The 21,221-nt window shown below is 40.4% G+C and overlaps 1 protein-coding gene across 38 annotated transcripts in view; it reads right to left on the bottom strand.

Annotated features, from left to right (window-relative positions):
• KCNMA1 (potassium calcium-activated channel subfamily M alpha 1) overlaps positions 1-21,221 on the bottom strand; it is a 773,456-nt gene that overhangs the window by 325,139 nt on the left and 427,096 nt on the right. For 16 of the 38 annotated variants that reach the window (XR_010838921.1, XM_067025307.1, XM_067025277.1 and 13 more), the window contains exon 4: positions 17,141-17,164. The exons of the other annotated variants lie outside the window; for them this stretch is intronic. Coding sequence is in view for 15 of the 16 variants with exons in the window: in XM_067025307.1 (XP_066881408.1) it covers positions 17,141-17,164 (24 nt within the window). In the remaining variant the exon portion in view is untranslated. The remainder of the gene's footprint in view (positions 1-17,140; positions 17,165-21,221) is intronic. 38 annotated transcript variants of the gene reach the window in all.

Raw genomic sequence — 21,221 nt, 5'->3', positions numbered from 1 at the left:
GATCATGCAGACACCTTGGAGGAAGGACAAGCAGAAGAAAGCACCAAATTCCTCAATTTCATATTAACCCTTAAAGAACTGACTTCTTTTAGAGGACACAAACGTAAGCTAAAAGCAGTCCCTCCTACTCTCCAGCACCTTAGAAATGAAGCCCATTTTCAATTAAACATAATGGCTGGGTTTTAGACCTTTTAAAAGCCATCAGTTGATTACTAAGAAAGGACCCAGGAGCATCTCAGGAAAGCTGTGGAGGAGAGGATCCTGGTTGATGTTCTGGCTAGACTCAATATGGACTTAAATGCAGCACTCTGATCTGGGGAAAGCAGCATTGCCCAACTGGTAAAATTCAAGACCATTAAACAAATATATTGAAGCAGTACTCTAAGGGTTAATTTTTTTTTTGGGGGGGGGCGCATGCAGGTTAATTGCCTTTGCGTGTATCAAGCAGCCAATGCAAATCCCCAGCACACTCTACTTTGTTCAAGAGTAGGCAGTTCAAAAGTGTACGACAATACAAACTGGTACATGGCTTCCATATGCTTTCCTGCATCAAACTGATCAGAGGATCAGAGTGTGAAAAGTCCCAAGGTTTGGGCTGGGTGGGAGGCAGGAAAGCCTCATAAGCCTTTCAAAGCTGTGAATGAAAAGTCACAGTATACTGTTATCAGTAAGCAAATGGTACCACTCAGGCCAGGAACATCAAGAAGGTGAGGTGAGGGAGAGAAGGGAGGATGGAGAGAAGTAAAATACTTTCCCCAGATGGGAAGCAACATGGACCTCCAGGCCAGGAAAGGACCAGCTTGAGAAGTGCAGGATGGAGGATTTCCGAGTATCACCACTTTGGAAATCGCTGTACACAATACCAGTTAGTATAGTTGTACTTCTGTAATGGCAATGCTTGGTTGTTCAACAGGCAGGAATCTGTGCAGTATGAGAATGCAGGGCCCACTTAAAGGCAGGGTGAGTCAGTCTGTGGGACTCTCCGATCATGTTACATGCACCGGATTTATCCATTCTTCATCTGTATTACAAGTCAAACATGCCCTTTGTCATCTCCCAAATCACAAATATGTGGAAAACCCTCCAGACAAGCATGAAGAGGAATCTACATTTGCACTTACAAACTAAGCGGAGTGAACAAAAAACCAACACTGAAAAACAGTTCTTGCATAAAGGAAATGGCAAATGCTAGGTTTTCACTAAGGGAAAGTGGGAGGAAAAACAGCATGGAGTTTGCTTAGTCCAATGCTGAAAGGAGGCAGGAGCAAAAGAGACTAAACACCACAGCCCACCCTGCTCTTGGCCTGGTCTCCTACTCAGGTATTGATTCAATGAAAAAAGGAGAATTCAGGCCTGGAGTTAACAAGTGACACTTCTACAATTCCCAAGCCATGATGGCATTTTGTTTTGTTTCAAGAACAAGACCCACGCGGTCCACGTGTGTCAGAGTTCTTAGCTACTCTAGCTGCAAGGAAAAGAAGTACATGAACTAGGTTGACCAGAAGTCCACTACAGTTCCCAAGGGATGAAGAGACAATGCACCTCTGTGCTATGTAAGCCACTGGTGTGACGTGCTACAGAAGTAGTGAAGAGTAAACAGTGTGTGTGTGGGGGGGAGGATTGGGGGGCTCTGTTGGTAAATACTGTATTGCACTCACATCTTCCCTTGTGCCAGCAGTGACTTAGCTGTGCATTATAAATTCGTTTTCATCAAGACTGATGTATACACAATTTAGGGGATGGAGAGAAAGTCTTGGTTCTCAAGTCTATTATGGAAAACCCACTATCATTTCACCAAGGCCACACAATAACCTTACTATTGCTCTCACAATAGTTATTGGTGGTATATTTGAGGGTCCTATGAGTTCCCTAGCTCCCATGAATTCCATTGCTTCTGTAGTTAATTTCGTAGTAACCTTGAAATACATCGAGCAGGGAAAGTATTTGCTGGGCTGTGGAAGAGAATGGAACAGTGGGGGAAGAGATGTTAGCTCAATGCCATTGAGGATATTTCGGTTCGACACAAATGGAAGTAGATGTTTGAAAGAGTATAAGGAATTAGGCTGTAACAACTTATTTGCACTGTTTCTTGACTTCCTTGTCATTTCTGCTGTTCCCTCTTATGTTGCCCAGCCCTAAAGGCAGCAATGAGAGGGCCTGATGCTAAAGGACATTCTGTTGACAAATATACCTCAACAGCACTCCTGACTCACAGAGAACAATGTTGAAACCATAACAGACCTTTTCTCTAGTCTTTCTTTCAAAACTTTAGAGAACTGATTTAATCATCCTTTTATATCATTCCTTGAGCCTTAGACTTTGAGCTGAAACAATAAAGGAAGTAAATTATGCTGCTGGTGCTGGCGGCTTTCCCTCTGGCTGAAGCTCACCAGTGACACGAGCCACTTCACTCAGATGAAGAAGGGGGAGAGAACCAGGAAATTCTGAAACAGAAGAGGGCCAGCCCCCAGGAACCCAGTAGGACCAGAGTGATCAGGGAGTCTGTTTTCTATCTCTCTCAGCTCTTCCCTGCTTGCCATAAGAGCCCAAGGAGAAATGTCCTGCCTAGTTTTCTCAAGTGGCATCAGAACGGTTTATCAGGATCCCCTCCAAGATAAGTTCTCTGAGTGCCTTTAGTCCATGGACTCACACAATCAAAGACCACAGAGCAGAGATTCTAAAGCCCCATCATTTCATTCCCCAAATGGAAACAACCCAGGGAGAAGTTCATTGATCTTTTACAAAAAGAAAATACAGAATTAAACAGCAAAAGGATTGGCCATATCAGCCAGGATTTATTTTCCTCCCAAAGAGACTTTATCTTAATGATTAATGCTCACTGTAGGATGGAGAATGAAATACAAACTCCTCTTCCTTCTTGTGTAAAATAGAAGAGGTCCTCGTCTAGAAATTTTAAGAGCTAGAAATCACTTTATTTTTTTTTCTACAAAGGAAAGTGACTCTGAATTACACACTTAAATTTGGATCGCCATTCTGATGAGGCATGCCCGCATCAGAACAGGCTTTTCATGGACCTATGTTGCCAACAGAAAATAAATAAATAAATAAGAGTTTTAAGAAATGCAATAAAAACACTACTCCTGGTAGTAGAACTGACTTTCCCTAAATTGCTCTTGGTTAACTAATGACTTACTAATTAGAGGAGATAAGATACTTGGTAAGCTGATGGACTGTTCATTACTAGGCTCCCATAGTCCATGGATCAACTGTGATACTAAAACCTTAGGCAAATTTAGCATTTTGATCAGGACTCTATGATTGGGGCACCTTCAAAAGAACCTCAATAAAAAGCTGCTCCTGATGGGATAAACTTTCAGCATAGAACAGAGGTTGGAATACGAACCCTTGTTTCCTCTTGACCATCAAGTAGTAAACATAACCTAAGTATTTAGAGGTCTCTACAGAGGAAAATGATACTCACCCAAGTGGGAAGTATATCTCTTTTTTCACCTATTTAACAATACAGTATCCCACGAAGACCTTTGAGCAGGAAGATCCAACAGTCCTTCTTGAAGACTGACTTCAGAACTTATCTTTCCAAAGCATGAGGCAAGCAATGACTACCCAGGTTTTCTTTTAAGGGGCAGGGGACTAAGGACAAAAATCTCACTTCTAGCAGTTGTGATGCCCGTATCATCTCCAAGAAGGATGTAATTGCCTCTTCTCAGCCTCTAAAACTTCCCTGGGACTTTCTGAAGTCCGTTTTCCTAACTCTCTGAGGCTGGCTTTCCAACCCTTTGAAAATATTTCTCCAGAACAGTGTTTCTCAAACTTTAGCAAGCACCTGGAGGGCATGTTAAAACACTGGTGGACCCCACCCCAGAGCTCCTGATACAGTTGTCTGGTATGGGGTCCTGAGGATCTGCATTTCCCAGATGCTGCTGCTCAGCTGGGGACCCCACTTTGAGAACCACAGCTCTTGAAGAACTTTCCTGCAACTACACACTCCTTACAGGTGTTGCTGCTCAAGGTGATTCCTATTCAGACCTGAACAAAGAGGATTAAGCATTCAAGCCCATCCCCACACAACCACCTGCCTACCACTGAATTAAGTGCTGAGATCAAGGGGTTGAACAGAGACTATCATTTTCAGATGTGAACAGGGCGATGGGGGCGGTGGGGAATTAAGACAATACAGGGAAGTAATTACAATGCCACCATGCAAGCTTCACCAATGACATTCGAATTAACAACCAGAGAGTGCCTGAGGAGCACATTTTTAGTTTAAGATTAAAAGGAAAAAATGATGAGGGCTGGACTGGGAGAGATTATGGAGACCATCATTTATGAGAGAGAAAGAGATGTTAAGCATTTTAGGAACAGCAGCAGCAAATATCCGAGATAATTTAATAAATAACCACATGGGAGGGAAGGGACTAGCTGAGGAACAGAACAGCACTTTGTGAAATAATTTCCAACATTTAAATTCTCCTCACTCTTGTGGTGAGTCCCTTTTTAAATTGGATGGAGCCTTCTCAATTCCCATCAGGATTATGGACCACCAGAGTTCAGGCCCACACGCTACAGACGTGAATCAATACAATAAGCTTCATGATTCCAGACTCTTCTCGTAGTCTCGCCTCGGCAATGTTGCCGGATTAATTTAATTAAAAGGTGTCATTCATCCACCATCATGGCTCTCTCCTGCCTCATGCATCAATTCCAAGTCTGGCTGAGAAAAACCTCTAAAACCCAGCCTCACCCTATATCTCCCATTTTCAACCATGCTCCATGTCAAAGCCCTTTGCTGCCACAAGCTGGTATCTTCATAATTTCATGCATGTGACACCCCCCCATATTCCTAATTTTAACTCTACGCTTCTGCTGTGGCCTCTTCAAACGCTCCTCCCTCTTTGTGTTCAAACCTCAGGCAGCTTTCAAGGCCAACCAAAAGGCATGGCATGGCCAATTATTCCTGCCCTTACTGAACTCTCCCATCTCTGAATTCTTATAGCACTAGGAGCAAGGAATTCTTAACTGTCTCGGAATGTTAATCCTCATTCAATTCAATATAATAATACCTGGCAATTGTATAAAGTTTACACATACTATTGCATTTGGTCCTCACAACTTTGCAAAATATATAGTAGCAGACATTTTGTTCTAATCCCCATTTTGCAGAAAGAGAAGGAGAGGCTCAGAAACCTACCCAAGATCATGTAGCTAAGTGGTGGAGTTGGGACACAGACCCAGTATCCTTTGTGCCATACCACCTTACTTTTCCAGATAAATTGCCATATCCTTGGAGAGGAAAAAGAAGCATAAGAATGGTATCTGCTATCTACAGGGCCTGCCATGGAGCTTACATAAAAGCAACAGAGGTTGACAATGGGGTATGACTGACTGAGGGAAGAGGTAAAACTGCCCTAGAAAAACATGTATGTGTTTATCAAATGGTCTGGGAAAATTCAGAGAAAGCTGAACTCTCTAACCTGTATCTAACCCTCCTCTGTAAAGACTGTCATGTGGGACATTCCTAATCCCCAAAAGTCCTTCCTGGGATCCTGAATGGTAGTGGTGTCATGAAGCTTGACCTTATCTGCTAAGGCTAAGTTCCTCTGCTTATAGAGAAATAACTCCTCGTTATCCATCTGCCTAAAGATGGATGCCTCAGCCTCTCTTATTCTAGAAGAAAAGGAATGAATACGGTAATGGATGATAATATTTAGATACTTTTAACACTTCTAATCATGGATTAGACAATAAATAAGCTTTGCATCCCATTCCATTCAATCAATATAGAAAAATGACATTATATAATCATGGATATTAAGAAACCTACCTGCAAATGAGAGGTAGTAACTCTAAGTGATTTGAGATTTTCCTGATAACATTAGGATATATCAGACAAGCAAAGTGCTTTGGTTTTCCTGCTCACAAAATAGAAATAAAAGCACCTAGCTAATCAGAATATTTGAGACCAAGACATTTTAAAAGGGAGGCAAATCTTTACAATGTACTCCAAATTAGAAATCAATTTTATCATTCATATAATTTTAGGTATCGCAAAAATATCTTGCAAGCTAATAACAATAGTGGATTTTGTGTGAATGGTGTGATACTAATTAGTCATTGAGAAAGCAAGAATCTTTACGTAGAACATTGTCTTCTAAACTGGACAGCACCTCAGGACTGCCCAGGTCTTGAATGGATCCAAGCTGAAAGCTTTCTATCTGGTGGCTTTTCCCAGTGCCTACATTTTAATTCCCTTGACAGAGCTGTGTACTTAAGAGCTAATCTTTCCAATTTGGGTGCTTTGGCATTTATACTGGGTGGGGCATGTATTCAGTAAGTTGTGTAGTTTTTATTAGTTTTACCAAACACAAACTGGCCTCTTCTGTTCACCATCATTGTGATCTTATCATAGAACATCTTGAAGTGGTTATCTTCTAAGATGTTGTTATTGCTGATGGGTAAGTTTTTGTTCAATCATTAATCAATACTAATGATAATAACATCAGAATGGGCCCTTTGTTTTTATCATAAAACACTTTTCTTAGACCTTGCAATGGTTCTAATGTGAACAGAAAACACTGTTTGTTACTTGCAGTATTGCTGTATCATGATCTCCAGCCAGCTGGTTAAATGGCTTTGCTGGGAAATCTTCATTTATGGGTTTGTATCAATCGGCCTATTAATCTTTCTGACAGCAGCAGGCTTCTAATTATGCCTCTGCTCAGTTGATGAGATGTAATCCAACAGCCACAAGCATATTCCTCATTAGGGTCATGTTGAAATGAACTGGAACAAAAGGACAGGTAGTATATAAACCCTCACTACTCTTTGGAATCCTATGTGCTCTGTCTTCTTGAGCTTTGAGTGATCTGGAGAACCCTGGAACAATGACAGCAGTAGACTTCAAAGCAGTTCTATGGCTCAGGGTATCTACCTGAATGATGAGTCCTAATAATTAAGCATTCTTCTAGGAGACAAAGAAAGTGACACAGATCGCTGTCGGAGAGAACAAAAGATGTCAGTTCCTTACACTTTGGATTTCTCAATTAAACACACAGACCATCTGTTTTCATGAAATCTCTGTCACTTTCTTATGGAGCGCTTCTAAATTTTCTCAAAAAATTTCAATATACCTATCTGAGCTTAGGTTCCCCTCCTCATCTTCATCCCGAATCTTTTCATTCACTAATGCACCCAAGTATGTAAATTAAAAGCAAAATGTGAGTTGACCTCAAGAGTGGTTAGCAGTTTTAGGTAGTTCTGGAGTTCAGTGGAAGAGATCCCAGCTCTATCACTTACTAGCTGTACGATTGTGGGCACACAATCTGACCTCTCCAAGCCTTGGTTTTCTCATCTGGAAACTGGAGATAAGGATCAAACCTCAAAGGCTGCTGCCAGAATGAAATCGGATAATGAGTGAAGACTACTTACTGAACAAGTGATAGTTATCTTAAAAACCAAGGTAATAACAATAACGACAATAAGAACTGTTTGTAGAAAAATGCCCCAAAAGGCAATCATCCAAATGAACAAAAACTGACAGAATCAGTTATTTCACATTCTATATTTTTGTATCTGCTTTATTGCCTCCTTATCAGGTATTGTGATATAATTCAAATGCCCAACAGGATTTGCAGGGAGCTGACATCTGGTGTGATTCTATATATTACAGCATTAACTTTGGGTAATATTTAAAAAAAAGAAACACCTGAAAAACGATATTTCCATGAAGGCAGCCATACAAGTCTCATAAATACTAAATAATTAACCAAGATTTCCTGGCAGAGAAAGCCATGAGTCACTTTAATGAGGGGCCACAGAACATTGTGTATTCTCCTCTTTCCAGGTCTTGAGCAGAGGAAAGAGTTTCATTTGCCTGGTTGGCTTAGCATGGATGTGGAGGAGAGGCAGGAGGATGAACCAGTCATAGGTCTTCTAAACATCTCTTCCAATTCTACGTCCATAGATTATGTATTTCTTCACTGTTGGACTCTTGGAATGATGTCCAAGACAACCTACCCACTAATGCTTGTTTTCTCCAGCTTACCTACAGACTACAATTATTTCAATCACAGTTGTTAACGAAGTGGAATTACTGTTCATATTTGCCAGAAACTTTTATGTAATAAAACAGTTAAGCTACTACATAAAACAGAGTCTTGCCAAATGAGTGCTGGTTCAGTTTTCACCAAACTGTCTGAGGAGTCCTGACCAACTGATTCTTTTTTTTTCTTCTAGATTCCACATACATGTGTTAATATATGATATTTGTTATTCTCTAACTTCACTCTGTATGACAGTCTCTAGGTCCATCCAAGTCTCTGCAAATGACCCAATTTCGTTCCTTTTTATGGCTGAGTAATATTCCATTGTATATATGTACCACAACTTCTTTATCCATTCATCAGTCGATGGGGATTTAGGTTGCTTCCATGACTGGCTATTGTAAATAGTGCTGCAATGAACATTGGGGTGGATGTGTCTTTTTAAATTATGGTTTTCTCTGGGTATATGCCCAGCAGTGGGATTGCTGGGCCATATGGTAGTCTATTTTTAGTCTTCTAAGGAACCTCCATAGTGGCTGTATCAATTTACATGCCCACCAACAGCACAAGACAGTTCCCTTTCTCTCCACACCCTCTCCAGCATTCGTTGTTTGTAGATTTTCTGATGATGCCCATTCTAACTGGTGTGAGGTGATAACTCATTGTAGTTCTGATTTGCATTTCTCTAATAATTACTGATGCTGAACAGCTTTTCATCTGCCTCTTGGCCATCTGTATGTCTTCTTGGGAGACAAGTCTATTTAGGTCTTCTGCCCATTTTTGGATTGGGTTATTTGTTTTTTTAATATTGAGCTGCATGAGTTGTTTACATATTTTGGAGATTAATCCTTGTCCATTGATTTGTTTGTAAATATTTTCTCCCATTCTGAAGGTTGTCTTTTTGTCTTGTTTATAGCTTCCTTTGCTGTGCAAAAGCTTTTAAGTTTCATTAGGTCCCATTTGTTTATTTTTGTTTTTATTTCCATTACTCTAGGAGGTGGGTCAAAAAAGATCTTGCTATGATTTATGTTCTTCCTATGTTTTCCTCTAAGAGTTTGATAGTGTCTGGTCTTACATTTAGGTCTTTAACCCATTTTGAGTTTATTTTTGTGTATGATGTTAGGGAGTGTTCTAATCTCATACTTTTATAAGTACCTGTCCAGTTTTCCCAGCACCACTTACTGAAGAGGCTGTCTTTTCTCCATTGTATACCCTTGCCTCCTTTGTCATAGATTAGTTGACCACAGGTGCATGGGTTTATTTCTGGGTTTTCTATCCTGTTCCATTGATCTATATTTCTGTTTTGGGGCCAGTACCATATTCTCTTGATTACTGTAGCTCTGTAGTATAGTCTGAAGTCAGGGAGTCTGATTCCTCCAGCTCCAGTTTTTTCCCTCCAGATTGCTTTGGCTATTTGGGCTCTTTTGTGTTTCCATACAAATTTTAAGATTTTTTTGTTCTAGTTCTGTGAAAAATGCCATTGGTAATTTGATAGGGATTGCACTGACTCTGTAGATTGCTTTGGGTAGCATAGTCATTTTCACAATATTGATTCCTCCAATCCAAGAACATGGTATCTCTCTTATATCTCTCCACCTGTTTGTGTCATCTTTGATTTCTTTCATTAGCGTCTTATACTTTTCTGAGTACAGCTCTTTTTACCTCCTTAGGTAGGTTTATTCCTTGGTATTTTATTCATTTTGTTGCAATGGTGAAGGAGACTGTTTCCTTAATTTCTCTTTCTAATCTTTTGTTGTTAGTGTATCGGAATGCATGAGATTTCTGTGCATTAATTTTGTATCCTGCAACTTTACCAAATTCATTGATTAGCTCTAGTAGTTTTCTGGTGGCATCTTTAGGATTATCTATGTATAGTATCATGTCATCTGCAAACAGTGACAGTTTTACTTCTTTTCTGATTTGGATTCCTTTTCTTTTTCTTCTCTGACTGCCGTGGTAGGACTTCCAAAACTATGTTGAATAATAGTGGCGGGAGTGGACAACCTTGTCTTGTTCCTGATCTTAGAGGAAATGCTTTCAGTTTTTCACCATTGAGAATGATGTTTGCTGTGGGTCTGTCGTATATGGCCTTTATTATGTTGAGGAAGGTTCCCTCTATGCCCACTTTCTGGAGAGTTTTTATAATAAATGGGTGTTGAATTTTGTCAGAGCTTTTTCTGCATCTATTAAGATGATCATATGGTTTTATTCTTCAATTTGTTAATATGGTGTATCACATTGATTTGCATATATTGAAGAATCCCTGCATCCCTGGGATAAATCCCACTTGATCATGGTGTATGATCCTTTTAATGTGTTGTTGGATTCTGTTTGCTACTATTTTGTTGAGGATTTTGCATCTATATTCATCAGTGATATTGGTCTATAAGTTTCTTTTGTTGCAGTATCTTTGTCTGGTTTTGGTATCAGGGTGATGGTGGCCTTGTAGAATGAGTTTGGGAGTGTTCTTTCCTCTGCAATTTTTGGGGAGAGTTTGAGATGGGTGGGTGTTAACTCTTCTCTAAATGTTTGATAGAATTCACCTGTGAAGCCATCCGGTCCTGGACTTTTCTTTGTTGGAAGATTTTTAATCACAGTTTCAATTTCAGTGCTTGTGATTGGTCTGTTCATATTTTCTATTTCTTCCTGGTTCAGTCTTGGAAGGTTATACCTTTCTAAGAATTTGTCCATTTCTTCCAGGTTGTCCATTTTATTGGCATAGAGTTGCTTGTAGTAATCTTTAGGATGCTTTGTATTTCTGCGGTGTCCATTGTAACTTCTCCTTTTTCATTTCTAATTTTATTGATTTGAGTCCTCTCCCTCTTTTTCTTGATAAGTCTGGCTAAAGGTTTACCAATTTTGTTTATCTTCTCAAAGAACCAGGTTTTAGTTTTATTGATCTTTGCTATTGTTTTCTTTGTTTGTATTTCATTTATTTCTGCTCTGATCATTATGATTTCTTTCCCTCTACTAACTCTGGGTTTTGTTTGTTCTTCTTTCTCTAGTTCCTTTAGGTGGAAGGTTACATTGTTTATTTGAGATTTTTCTTATTTCTTGAGGTAGGACTGTATTGCTATAAAACTCCCTCTTAGAACTGCTTTTGCTGCATCCCATAGGTTTTGGATCATCATGCTTTCCTTGTCATTTGTCTCTAGGCATTTTTTGGTCTCCTCTTTGATTTCTTCAGTGACCTCTTGGTTATTTAGTAACATTGTTTAGCATCCATGTGTTTGTGTTTTAAAGGTTTTTTTTCCCTGTAACTGATTTCTTATCTCATAACGTTGTGGTTGGAAAAGATGCTTGATATGATTTCAATGTTCTTACATTTACCAAGGCTTGATTTGTGACCCGAGATGTGTTCTACCATGGCGAATGTTCCGTGTGCACTTGAGAAGAAAGTGTAACCTGCTGTTTTTGGATGGAATGTCCTATACATATCAATTAAATCTATCTGGTCTATTGTGTCATTTAAAGCTTGTGTTTCCTTATTAATTTTCTGTCTGGATGATCTGTCCATTGGTGTAAGTGAGGTGTTAAAGTTCTCCACTAGTATTGTGTAACTGTCGATATCCTCTTTTATAGCTGTTATCATTTGCCTTATGTACTGAGGTGCTCCTATGTTGGGTGCATATATATTCATGATTGTTATATCTTCTTCTTGGATTGATCCCCTGATCATTATGTAGTGTCCTTCCGTGTCTCTTGTAACATTCTTTATTTTAAAGTCTATTTTGTCTGATATGAGTATTGCTACTCCAGCTTTCTTTTGATTTCCATTTGAATGGAGTATCTTTTTCCATCCCCTCACCTTCAGTCTGTATGTGCCCCTAGGTCTGAAATGGGTCTCTTGTTGACAGCATATATATGGGCCTTGTTTTTGTACCCATTCAGCAAGCCTGTGTCTTTTGGTTGGAGCGTTTAATCCATTCACGTTTAAGGTAATTATTGATATGTATGTTCCTATGACCATTTCCTTAAGTGTTTTCGGTTTGGTTTTGTAGGTCCTTTTCTTCTCTTGTGTTTCCCACTTAGAGAAGTTGCTTTAGTGTTTGTTGTAGAGCTAGTTTGGTGGTGCTGAATTCTCTTAGCTTTTGCTTGTCTGTAAAGCTTTTGATTTCTCCATCGAATCTGAATGAGATGCTTGCCCGGTAGAGTAATCTTGGTTGTAACTTCTTCCCTTTCATCACTTTAAATATATGGTCCCACTCCCTTCTGGGTTGTAGAGTTCCTGCTGAGAAATCAGCTGTTAACCTTACGGGAGTTCCCTTGTATGTTATTTGTCATTTTTCCCTTGTTGCTTTCAATAATTTGTCTTTGTCTTTAATTTTTGTCAATGTGATTACTATGTGTCTCAGCCTGTTTCTCCTTGGGTTTATCCTGCCTGGGACTCTCTGCGCTTCCTGGACTTGGGTGGCTATTTCCTGTCCCACGTTAGGGAAGTTTTCGACTATAATCTCTTCAAACATTTTCTTGGGTCCTTTCTTTCTCTCTTCTCCTTCTGGAACCCCTATAATGCGAATGTTGTTGCGTTTATTGTTGTCCCAGAGGTCTCTTAGGCTGTCTTCATTTCTTTTCATTCTTTTTGCTTTATTCTGTTCCGCAGCAGTGAATTCCACCATTCTGTCTTCCAGGTCACTTATCTGTTCTTCTGCCCCAGTTATTCTGCTATTGATTCCTTCTAATGTAGTTTTCATTTCAGTTATTGTATTGTTCATCTGTTTGTTTGTTCTTTCATTCTTCTAGGTCTTTGTTAAACATTTCTTGCATCTTCTCGTTCTTTGCCTCCATTCTTTTTCCAAGGTCCTGGATCATCTTCACTATCATTATTCTGAATTCTTTTTCTGGAAAGTTGCCTATCTCCACTTCATTTGGTTGTTTTCCTCGGGTTTTATCTTGTTCCTTCATCTGGTACACAGTCCTCTGCCTTTTCATTTTGTCTATCTTTCTGTGAATGTGGTTTTCGTTCCACAGGCTGCAGGATTTTAGTACTTCTTGCTTCTGCTGTCTGCCCTCTGGTGGATGAGGCTATCTAAGAGGCTTGTCCCTACTGATTCTTACTCCCTTGTTTCCCTACCTCCACTGACTCGAGCCAGTTTTTCTATAGTGAACTCTTGTTTTTCTAGTGGAAGGACATGATGGAGTACATAATTCAAACAGCCTTGGTGCGTACATACTCACGCACAAATATTACAAAACAGACTGAGTTCTTCAAGGGCAGGGTCAGTGAACCATGCACAGGCGAGGGGTGGTAACCATGGGTGGACACACACTTGTGTGCATATCCATAGCCTTGCAGCATGGATGTCTGCTCTCCATCCAACTCCAACCTCACTCTGGGGCCATCCACAAAACCGGACAGCCTGGGTGGGGTGATTAGAAATGGGGAGAAGAAGGGGGCAAAAAGAAGTCCCAGGTCTGAATGGAGAGAAGGAACCCAGACATACTGCCTGGCATGGGGGAGGTGGGGCAGTACCTCTGAACCCTAGAGCCCTACTCCTCTCATGCCTATGAAAGCTTAGACTTGAGGAAGGAAGAACTGAGCATTCATCCCACCACTGCCTCTGCCTCCAATGCCTTTTTTTCCCTGGATGTTAAATGTCATCATACCTGCCTTAAGAGGCCCGTAAACAACCATCTCTAACTAGTAATGACCAATCATCAGGTTCTAGACATTGAGGAGCAATTGCCTGGTGTGCTTGTTTCTTAAGGAGAGAGCATCCTTAAGGAACAGCCTGGGGCACAGTCTCAAGGTGCTTCAGCCTCAAAGCTCCCCACAGAAGAAGCTCTCCTGATTGCAGAGAGGTTCCTCAGAAAAAGCATGATCCCTCTGTTGACAAAGGCTGGCCCATCAAGGGCAAGGTTGGGCAGGTGGGTTGGGATTTCCACAGCATAACAGGTTTTCAAATCATCGTGGACCTCTTTGGGCTGTTATTGGGTGCAGACTTCAAAATTCTTCTCTGAGTCTTCTTCTCCAGATGTTTGTCTTGGACTCTTCTGGGCATTTCCAGGTCACTCACTCATCTCCCATTTAGCTTATGCCCTATATTTCCATCCCTGTCTTCCTCCCCAACATAATCTCAGTACACCTGGACAGCCTGACCTTGGCAATGCCTCCTTGCTGTGTGTCTACCTGCCAGGACTTAGAGTGGGGAAGCCTGTACTGGGTCCCAGTCTGGCAGTCTAACCAGATGGGTGTAATAAGGATGCATGAGACAGCTCCCCTTCCTATTCTCTTTGATGAAATTCAATATTCCATTGGCCGCCTAAGAGACCTACTACAGTTTCAACCCTGCTATTCCCCCAGCCACATCGGAACCCAAGCAGAATGGCAAGCAGTCCCCTCAGTGGTCTCCTTCAAAGGGCTACAGTGACAAAGAATGCCAACACTGAGGACCTACCAGGCACCAACTGTAGGAGGCCCAAGACTCTTCAGGAAAAATAATGGGAAAAAAATATCTATGTAAAGAGCAGTTGTCCCATTTACCTGTCACTTCACTTTGAAGACTAGAAAACACTGTCACATAACATATATATTCACCACCAGGACGCTGGTGGTGAATATATATATATATATATATGTATATATATATATACATCCATGTGTAAAAGCTACACATGGATGTATATGTGATGCTAAAGCAATAATTATGATAGCTTTATTTCTGACATCCTGTGGGTTTTTTTTTTTTTTTTTTTCATTTGTTTTTTTTAAGAAGACACAGAGAAAGATCTGGTACACGTCTCTCTGACATCTGGCATAGGAAACAATTATACCTTTATTACACAAGGAATTAAAATAGCTGTGTCTTAGCTCTGTCTTTGGCCGACAGCTGAGGCACGAAAGTTTTGCAAGTATTCCTATTTAGGAGTTTTGTTGAGAGCCCAGCAGCCTCACGGCCAAAAAGGAGAGCCTGAGATATTGCCGATTAGAAGTCCTGAGTCTGCTGAGTACAAAGCAGACGTCACTCCTTAGGAATGCCACAAAGCGACCTGGGCCATGGAGACCAATGTCACCCTGGACTATCAAGTTACCTTAGAAACAAATCATCATCACTAGCAAGGAAAGTGGTAACAACTTGTTAAATCCTAGGATTTCACAAGCGTTATCTTCAAGTATACACTTTTTTAATACCCTTCTTAACTACTTCATGAAAACAACTTCTTATCTCTTGGAACATTTCTTTTCCTTCATTGTTTTCTTTCCTGCTTGCTTCCAGTTAACATTGGAAATCACTTATTTATCAAAATAGTTCTGCTCATGCCTCAGAAAAGAAGAGCTCTTTCTACCATATCAGTGGTGTCCACTTGAGTTTTAGATCCAAATTTAGAAAGGAATATCATGAATTACATGTTCAATGGGTGAAGTTTCTTTTTCCTTCCTTCCTTCTGCAAGTCCTCTTTTTAATTCTATTGCCATATCTTTGATTTTCTCCGGAACTGTTTTCCCTATCACTGTAAAACCATCTCTGGGAGGGATTCGGGAAGCCCTGAGAAATCTGATTCCTTATGATTTTCTCCTTTGTCTCTATAAATGGATCCATTTACCTCACTCTATGTTGGGTTTCAGAAATCCTTTCATGTTATCCAGAAGCACTGTGTTTTTCAGAGAAAGAGGAATGGGTCTCTGCTGAAGAACCTCACAAGAAGGATCAGTTGTTTCATTTATCAAACTCCCAGATGAAAGCTTGGGCAAGTGAGAGCATTTCAACATGCTGGTCAGCATCACCCGCTCTGCACAGGTCTGCACAATAATTCCATCTAAGCTCCTTACAGAAAGGGAAATGCTTCCATTCAAAGGACCTTTATGCTGGCTACCAAAAGGGCATGCTATGAAATTCTAAGTAAAGCCTATTTCTATAGGGCGAGTAGGACATGTTTAACAGAATAGAGGAGAAAAAGGTGTGGCAAAAGCTTCAATCTGCTAAATCCCCCAGATATGCAGAAATCACGATTCATGAGGGAAAAATAAAGACAGGATACAAAGCTTTCAATTTTGTGTCATTATCACTGCTTAGTGCATAGTTTTAATCTAATGGGTGCTGGCAAGCTAGTACCAACAGGAATCTCTAGGAACCCTCATTCATACCCTAGGATTATCAGAGCGTGCTAATGCCCAGCTGTCATCTTTCTCAATTTACAGCCAGCGTACATCTAAAATGTTTCTATTTATATGAAATAACAAAAAAATTCCAGTAAGAAAACATACCCTGACAAGTATGCTATATAAAAGTTCCTTCTGAGAATAAATGAGAGTAAAAACGAGGAGACAAAAACATGTTAAAAAAAAAAAAAAGAACATTTTTAAAGAAAGCCATAAGCCCTAAGGCAAAAATATATTTCAAAGAGAGAAAATGATCACAATTACAAATTAATAATGTAAATACAACACCAACAGGCTTCAACGAACATGATATTCCTTTTTAGTACTACCATCTCATGTCTTTTAAAGTTGAATTAGTGGCATTCCTGTTTACACAATAATTTAAGAGAAAGGTCCATGATTGTATTCCCCAGGACAGTTAGCTTTAAAGATGTTTTTTTTAAGTATATACATTTAGATCTAAGCAAAAGATTACATCTAAATTATTGGATCTAAGCAAAAGCAAACAAGGTAATAATGTTCAGAAAGATGCGATAAGGTACTGTAACTCTGGTCACTTTGGGCCCACCCATGCAGAGCTGGGCATCTATCTATAGGACTGTAGGTAAGTTGTTACTTGGAAAACTGACCCTCACTTCAAAATTCCTTGCTGTTAGCCTTTGCTCAGCACATCCTTAAAAACAGAAGATTCATTTCTCTCTTTCCCAAGGTTCTAGGCTAGATTTTTCAAGGGACTGAGAGGCCTTTGTGATATCACAGCAAACTGGGGGCCCTCAAGGATATGCAAAGAGAACCTTAGACCCCAGAACTTCATTGTATTAGAATGCTCGCCGCTTCAATTCCATGCATGCCCGGCACTCACTACATTCAGGTCCGGGCCCTGGGGGAAGAACGCAACATGCATGGGCAGTGCAGGGAAAGGATCTGGTTAACCTGGAGGCGACAACCGAAAGGGTGACGTTGCATCATGCAATGAAAATCACAGCTTGGCCTTAGCTGCCATGCAGAAAAGACCTACATCAGAGAGTCTGCAGTGCGGCTCCTGGGTAAGAGTCGACATGAGAGAGGGGAGTTACTTCGGCAATGAAGGACACGGGCAGAAAAATGTTCAAACCACTCTAAACAGAACACTGTACAGAGCACTGGCATTACGCACGAAAAGAGGCAGCTTTGGGGATGAGGAGGGGAGAGGCAGAGGAGGGAAGGGGAGGACAGAACTGGTCGTTACTCTGACCAGATGGTTTCCCTGGCCATCCTTTCATATGCAGGTCTTGTTATAATGTATGTTGTGTCAACAAATAACCTCATTAGGCTCTTTAACATTGATGTTTTGAAAATTCAGGAGAAGCAATGCATCAGTTACATGAAGATACACACCATGATTTCCTGGGTTATGGTTCATTACAGAAGCAGAGCTGAGCTGGTCAGATAAATACAGACAGTTAAGAGCCAACATCCTTAACACGTTGGTTACAGAGCTCATGGTGACTCCCAAAGCATAACATGGCATTGAAGGATCCCAACAGTCATGAAAGCTCAGGGTGGTGCAAGCATAGGTAACTCTATGCTACTGTGACCCCGAAAGCCACCCATGACTCTGAATTTAAACCCACTCCCAAGGGGAGCCATGTTTTCATCATCTCAGCATGCAAGGCAGGTCAGAAGTGAGTTCACCCCGTATACCTTGACCATTTCATGGAAACTTAATTACAGGTGAGATTTCCCGAAAGTGTTTTTATCAAAATCGATTGAACAGCAAAAATAATAATAACAGGAGTTTAAAGTTCTTTTTAAAGAAATAAAAATACTACTGATTCAGCAGGGGCCCATCATGCCCCCCTCTGATACCAAGGCCACAGGCCATACCTGAGGACTGCTTTCCTGGGAACGGCCTACTCTACATAACATCTGTTTTCTTTTTTCCTCCCCGCTTTGCCTCTTGTGATCCCTGACACATTGAACACAACTCAAAGGATGGTGGATTTCTCCCTCCTGGTGCTGACCAGAGATAGTATTTCTCCTAAAATGTTCTGGAGCTCAGCCTTCACTTTTCCTGCATGTGTGATTACAGCCATGAGAGGGGATTCAGGCCCCGTGCGAATGAGCAGGCATGCTCTCAAGCTTACGTGCTCAGGGAGAGCTGGACATCCACCAGGACCCCTGGAATATATGGAAGGACACCAGTAGATTCCTCCCAGCACCCCCTTTCTCACACCTCAAGGTGCGGCTCTTTCCACTTGACGACAATTGATTTCCCTTTTATTGATTAAAAACCTTAAAGTTTAAGTTGAATGTTTTCAAAAACATTCTATAGTTTTGAACAAAAAGATAACAGTCTGTACATTCATTCAACAAATTTCTCCAGACTTCTTCTTCTGTAACCTGCACTCTGCTAGGTTTAGGGAAACAGACTGATATTCTCTAAAGCGACTTTTACTGTGCTGTTTAGCAGACACTCAAGGAAATGGTCAGGATCAACTGGGAAGGCATGGCCTCATTTCAAGAGAGTGTGATAGGTCTGTGTTCCTACTATGAGTTTAGTTTATCATGTTTTTTTCTGCACAAGTCTGAGGGCAGAGGGTTCATTTTCTCCGTGTCAGCATTTGTACACTTGTCCTAGCTTCACGGAAACTCCAAATGAGAATGGATTTGGAACAAACGAAAATCCACCGGACAAGCAGGATCACATGGTCACAACACCATATAAACAAAACTTTACTGTTTCTGCTTCATCAGCTGAGGGTACAGAGTCCCCACGACCCTTCTCCTTGAAAGTTAAGTGAGCATCAAACATACTTGGTATGTTTTCCCTTTTTTAAAGTGAAAGCATACTATCAGAAGTGATATTTTTCCCTCTTGTTGTCTTGACTCAAACCAAAAGAAAGCTACGCCTCCCAGAATTCATATTCTTAGGCAACCTTCTGGGGTCTGAGGATATCGAAACCCATAAAGAACAGGACTCTGTGAAGGAAAAACAGTCTGTCATGCTTGTAGCAGCCTCAATGTACACAGGATTTGCCAGGCATTTAAGAGGCAGTGGAGTGTGAGGATTTGGTGGCATTGCTAACCAAGTTCTTTGGAAAATGAGCAGAGAAAGTGTTAGCCCTAACTCTTCTACACAATACGAAGTAGAGCATTAGGGCCGCATCACCTTCCCCAGGTTACCCTCCTGGTACTTATCGGATGGAAACCAACCAGAAAATCGCAAGAGCTAAGAGCTCCTGCCCATGTTCTGAAATGTCTTCCCCAAAAACTCAGTAAGTAGGTCTGCTTCACCTGCTCCTTTTGCCAACCTGTGCTCCTGCCAAGAAGCAGTAATAACTGTGTGCACATCCATATGAACCCATCCACCTGTGGTTTCAGATGAACATGACACGGTAAGAAAAACTTTTCCGTAGATAGCAAGTTTCCATCTTGATCAACAGAAGTGACTGAGGTTCGAAGATGCTTTTATTTGGAGAGTCAAAAAAGTGATTAAAAAAAAACCCCACATATACTATATTCACAAGTAGTCAATTGAATTACAAGTTTCTAGTGGCTTTCAAACCTTGATCTGTCATTTTAAAATTCGTACCATTAGTACTAATTTAATTAGTACTAATTTTAAAATTCATTAATGTGACCTTATAGAAATGTTGGTGTATATTTTTCAATTTATTGATCTTTTTTAAAATTTAGTTTCTCATAGGGGAATTTCTTTGTGCCAATGGAAGAGTTCTGTATTCTTACTGGGGAGGTTAAAAATATAAAAACATGCGATAAAAGGTCCTCAAACTATACAGAAAAAAAAAAAGTGCTTCTAAAAACTGGCAGAAACACAAAAAAGGTCAGTATGTGAGTTAAAAATTTTGTGCCAATGTCAGTTTTCTGGTTTTAACCACATACTACAGCTATGTAATATGCAGTACTCTCAATGAAGGAAAGGTACACAAAAACTCTGTATTGTTTTGCAACTTCTTGAAACTATTTCAAGATCAAGTTATAATAACAAAATAATCAGTTATTTGTCTGCTTCATTTTACCTTAGCCAGATGTCAGGCTAGTATTCTATTTGTGGTGATAGGAGGCTCAAAAATTATATACAAAGTGATTTCTTTAAAAAGCATTTCTTTGGCCCCTGCTATCTGTGTAGTAATGTGTTTAATTCCAAAAGATACAGAAGCGGTACAAGAGAGACTAGCAATGCCAATCAATATTAGCTACCCTCCTCCCTTTCTTAGAGGAGCATCAGCTAAGGCAGAGATGTCATTTATCTACTGTGCAAATATTCATTGACCATCTCTCAAGACAGAATCAACTGTCAAAAAATATAGACAGTTCTGCCTGCTGATGCAGGGGACATGGGTTCGTTCCCCGGTCCAGGAAGATCCCACATGCCACGGAGCGGCTGGGCCCGTGAGCCACGGCCGCTGAGCCTGCGCGTCCGGAGCCTGTGCTCCGCAACGGGAGAGGCCACAACAGTGAGAGGCCCGCGTACCGCACACACAAAAATATATATATATACATACATACATACGTGTGTGTGTGTGTGTGTGTGTGTGTATATATATATATATATATATATATATATATATATATATATATATATATAGTTAATGTGATAAGGAAACTCCTAGAATTAACCCACAGGAATCTCCTCAGGTAAGCAGATGTCAAGTAACGAGTTATGTTGAGTAATGCTGCTGATGTTATAATGACCTCCCCCACTTAAGGCTGGTCCTGGACTAAGCTATCCTTTTGCTTGTTTTTTCAGCCTCTCCTTTTCCCTTCCTGGAGCTCAGTGCTTCCCATACTAAGGAGCCAATAACCGAGACCTGCTCAATTAAGGTACAAGATGATATGAAAAGATATTTAGATTTTAAAAAACAACCTAAAAGGCTTTAAGAATGAATTCATAATTGTAGAATTTCAGGTAAATTGCAAGTTAGAAGGAGAGATATTTTGGAGTAGAGAGGTCTTTGCAGCATCCCCCAAATCACCCAAGGGTACCTATCCACTCTACCTACTAAAATGATGCCTCTCCTAGGCAATTCTATTGGAAGTAAAGTCAAGGCCCAAATATGGCAGTAAAGATAGATCCTTAGAATGCCAATGACTTT

The sequence above is a fragment of the Kogia breviceps genome, chromosome 2, assembly GCF_026419965.1.
Source record: "Kogia breviceps isolate mKogBre1 chromosome 2, mKogBre1 haplotype 1, whole genome shotgun sequence".
In the NCBI taxonomy this organism is placed as follows: domain Eukaryota; kingdom Metazoa; phylum Chordata; class Mammalia; order Artiodactyla; family Physeteridae; genus Kogia; species Kogia breviceps.
This window is presented reverse-complemented; position numbering and strand designations above follow the sequence as displayed.